The 4,602-nt window shown below is 46.4% G+C and overlaps 1 protein-coding gene across 1 annotated transcript; it reads right to left on the bottom strand.

The window, feature by feature from the left end:
- Positions 1–393: 393 nt before the first annotated feature.
- Positions 394–1,338, bottom strand: LOC143817841 (olfactory receptor 6B1-like). The gene has a single exon (XM_077299305.1). The coding sequence runs from the start codon at positions 1,336–1,338 to the stop codon at positions 394–396; it is 945 nt and encodes a 314-aa protein (XP_077155420.1).
- Between the last annotated feature and the right edge of the window lie 3,264 nt (positions 1,339–4,602).

Genomic DNA, 4,602 nt, shown 5'->3' with positions numbered 1-4,602 from the left:
CGTAAGAGATAAAAGATTTAAGAACCGATATGAACACCGGCAGTGGTTGGACATGCATAGAAAGGATCCAGGAGCAGTGAGTATAAGATCTTTTTCAAAACTTCCTGACCAATTCAATTTTCATTAATATGATTCAATGGGAATTGAATTTCTCCCATGAGTTGAACACCTGCCCAAATAAAATTTCAAAACATATGCTCAACTCTAGTGGTCACTTTAGACAGCAAATCACTGAATACTCGTTTGGCCGACAACTATTTCTCCCGATTCTCACATACAAATGAACGATCGGTTTGCCTCAGCATCCATGAATTTACAATGGGCTGATTGGAATCATCCAGCCACCTCTGTTGGGAGAGATCTAATGTCTATAGGGTCCTAATTCTCCACCAATTACACTGAATGAGACACAAGCTTCCGAAAGAAATTTTTCATGGTATTTCTTATTTCTTCTGTTCTGAGACAGTAAATGATGGGACTTGCAAAATGTGGCACAAATGTATAAACGCAAATAAGTAGGACATTGACATCTGCATTGGATATGAGCTGAGATTGATTGTAGGTATAAACTACCAACCTGGGCACAAAATATAAAAAAATAACAAGCCAGTGAGTGGTGCATGTGTAAAAGAATTTTTGCCAATTTTGGGTATGGGCCATAAGGCGGATTTTCCATATAATGAATATATAGGAGAATATAATGAAGGATAATGGAAGAAGATGGACAACTAGAGCAATGGTAAAGACAGTACGTCTGACTTTGATGGAGTCTACGCAAGATAAAACTGATACAGGTGTAAGGGCACAAAAGCAGTTCTTAATTCTATTTGGTCCACAGTATGGCAGTTGGGCTCCCATGATGGCAATCCAGAGACCAATCAAGGAAGCGATCGACCAAAAAATAAGGCAGAACATTGAAACCATTTTGTTAGAGATGATGGAAGAGTAATGTAGAGGTCTACAAATGGCGATGAAGCGGTCAACAGCCATGAGCATGATAATAAATGAGTCTAGAGAACCCAAATTATGGACAAAAAACATCTGAATAAAACAAGCTACGAAGGACAAGGAACCATCATTAAACCAATACTTGGCAATGATTTTTGGTAAAGTTAATGTGTCAAACATAAGGTCGGAGAGAGACAGGTTTCCAATAATGATATACATAGGTTGGTGGAGGTGTTCTTGAAGAATGATTAAACCAAGAACTATACCATTGGAGAACAAAGCAATGTTGTATATCACAAAGAAGCTCAAGGAAACGATGATATGAAATTTTTCAGAGATACCAGGAAAACCAAGGAGGACAAACTCTCCGACATTGCTTTGATTGACCATTTTAGTTTCCGAGAACTTCCAAAACAGCACTACAAATATAAAATATAGCAAAATATGAAATATCATCCATGTGTTAATACATAATTGAGAATGTTATTTTGAAATGAAAAATTTCCCTGGTGGTCTGAGTTTTGTACCTTTTGTACTATGTAGGAATGACAGTCTCCAGGAAAGAACGTTTCATTCATCATAGCCATGTGTGCTTTTACTGCTTTCTTAGGACTCAGCACCTGGGCATCTTACCACAAAATGTCCCACCTGGTCCCCCTTAGCTACTCTGCCAGTGGGTGTGACCAGCAGTGGGAGAGGGTTTTACACGTGGAGTCGGGAAGGAATTTTTTTCCCCAGTGTGGAGCTTACTCTTTGCCACATGGTTTTTTTTTGCCTTCCTATGGATCAATATGTTAGGGCATGTTAGGTTAGGCTATGGGTTGAACTAGATGGACTTAAAGTCTTCCTTCAACCTTAATAACTATGTTACTATGTTATGATACTGTAAGAGGGTGGTGCTGTTATGCACAGTAAGGAACACGCTGTCACTTTAAGAGACTGCACCCCCTTGTCTGGTGTGAGATGGAATGTTCTGCTTTTCCCCCTGCTTTAGGCTGTGAAGTTGAACTGCCCTAGCTTGAGGGGAGGAGTTGAGCCTGGACTGCGTGGAGAGAGAGAGAAGTTTCCAGAGGGAACTGTGTGAACTGTGTGCTGGTCTGTCTGCAAGGAAGAGCCGTAGGCTGCAAGGAAGAGTCTGTTCCTGCCTGGTGCACCAGTTAGGGCATAGTGCAGGCTTCAGTAGCTAGAGCACTGTAGCCGTGTGGCCTGAGTAGTAAAGGCCAGGGAGGCTATGTACAGAGTAGCATCGATATATGTTTCATTGTGTACAGTGGCTGGTGAGATAGATTTTGAGTTTGTAATTGTTGAAGTACCGTGCTGTTTTACAGACAAGTTGATTCATGTGCATTATCTTTTGCTATTGTAAATCCCTGTTTGCACTTTCCATGTCCCTTCCATTCCCTGTCTCCCAATAAATCTACCCTTTGTTGATTGCACCTCGTCTTGTGTACAGTAGTCTCCTGCACCATGGTGGTCCCTCGGGCCATCGCTTCAAGTGGCGCTGCGAGCAGGGTACTGTCATCAAGATGGAGGCAGCAGACAGCAATGGCAGGAATGCTAACATTAATGGGGATGCTGTTGGCATTGGTGGAACCCCTGCAAGGACACTCCCTATGGGCACCATATTTAGTGTACTCCCAAAATTTGACGGCAAGAATATGCCACTGTCCGACTGGGTGTCCCAGCTGCAATGCACCCTGAAGATTTATAACATAAGCCCAGACCTTGAAGTGGACATTGCTTTAACTGTCCTAGAGGGGGAAGCCCGCAGAAACGTCTGCCTACAACCAGAACTCACCCGCAGTACCCTGAAGGAGCTAGTGAAGTTCCTGGAAGAGATCTACGGCGAGACTGCTAGCGCGGGACATCTTCGCGCCAAATTTTTCTCTAAGCTGCAGCAGGAAGAAGAAGGAATTTCTCAGTATGCAACAGCACTGCAAGAAGTGTTCGAAGAGGTGCAGAGAAAGGAGGCAGATGGACTTGGCGGCATGGGCTCTAAGGACCGGATACTCCGGGAGCAATTCATTCTGGGACTACACAGCACATCCTTGAGGCAAGCACTGTCAGAACGGGTCCGGGCAGATCCAGCCCTTACGTTTCGACAAGTCATGGCGGAAACAGTGGCCCGAAGTAAAGAAGAAAGCTATGCGTCTGGAGTGATACGTGTCCAGGGCGCCAATTCCAGAGGGGACCCAAACCATCAAGATGTGCTGGTCCAGGTAGTGCAAGATTTGCAGCGGTCCCTTGTTAACGTGCAAGAGAAACTGACCCAGATGGAGCGGAGAGTGGGGGAACTACAAGGAACTGACCCACCATACTCATACAACCATTCTTCGGCCCGATCGACAAGGGATCAGTGGGAACAGGCCCCCTCCCGTCAGGCATCGGCGGCACGAGGACAGGCTCGAAGTACCCCTCGGCGAGGAGGAGGCATGCAATGCTGGGAGTGTGGAGGACGGGGGCACCTTGCCAGAGACTGTCGGAACTATACTCAAGGCCAGTGGAAGCCGCCATTAAACTACCAATCCTCGCAGTAGTGCGGCACTCTGCGGGGGAGGCGAGAAGAGAGGCCGCTCCATATCATAATGAACACTTGATCGCTGGGAGCCCCATCCTACGTGCTGAATTTGAAGGAGTTCTGGTGGATTGCCTGGTAGATACCGGGTCACAAGTGACAATGATGTCAGAAGCGTGCTTCAAGCAGCATTTCCAGAACCTGGCCAAGCCAGAAAAGGAGACATTGATTCGCTTGTTTGCTGCCAACCAACAACCGATTCCGGTCACAGGGGTCGTGTGGATGAATATTCGAATCTGTGGACAAGTAGTTGGAAGAAAAGGGATCCTACTAGTCCCTGAGCCTGTCAAGAAAGATGTGCCTGTAGTACTGGGAATGAATATCCTACGTGAACTCGATCAGATTATGTTTACCAAACGGTGGATGGCTCGCCTGGCCAAGTTCGACTTTACCATCCGCTATCGCTCTGCTACTGAAAACGCAAATGCGGATGGGCTGTCAAGAGTGCCAGTGGAGACCCCAGTGGGGGATCTTGATGAGCAACTCGAAGAGGAGGAAACCCCAGACTTCAATAAGTTCAAGACTCCAATGGTTGTGGCCCAGTCAAGAAGGGAGGCCTGCGCATTACCTCGGTCCCTGGGGAGAACCAATGAAGAATGGGGGCACGTTCAGGATGAAGACGAAGGGCTGAGACTGATGAAGTGGTGGGTAATGCAAAAACGGAAGCCTGGCAAACAAGAGAGAGAAAATCTGGACTCTGAAACGAGGAGTGTGTTGCACCAGTGGGAAAGACTGGAAGTGCGAGAGTCAGTACTATATCGTAAGAGGCAACAGCCAAAGGATATGGAAGTAAGGTGGCAAGTGGTCATCCCAGGAAGAATGGCTCAAGAAGTAGCTAAAGAAGCCCATGAATTCGGAGCGCACTTCGGCCCCACAAAGACCTACCAATGGTTGCAGCGGTATGTGTATTGCCCCCGGTTGGAGCTTGTGGTGGAAGAGGTTTGCCGGCAGTGTCGAGTATGTGACCTCATTAAGAGTACTGAACAGAGGGCACCCTTCCAGACCATACAAACTACGGAGCTGATGAAGCGAAATGTCACCTCATGGGTGAAAGAGCGTCGGCAACGTTTGCAAACGAT

Source organism: Ranitomeya variabilis, chromosome 3 (genome assembly GCF_051348905.1).
Source record: "Ranitomeya variabilis isolate aRanVar5 chromosome 3, aRanVar5.hap1, whole genome shotgun sequence".
Taxonomy (NCBI): domain Eukaryota; kingdom Metazoa; phylum Chordata; class Amphibia; order Anura; family Dendrobatidae; genus Ranitomeya; species Ranitomeya variabilis.
This window is presented reverse-complemented; position numbering and strand designations above follow the sequence as displayed.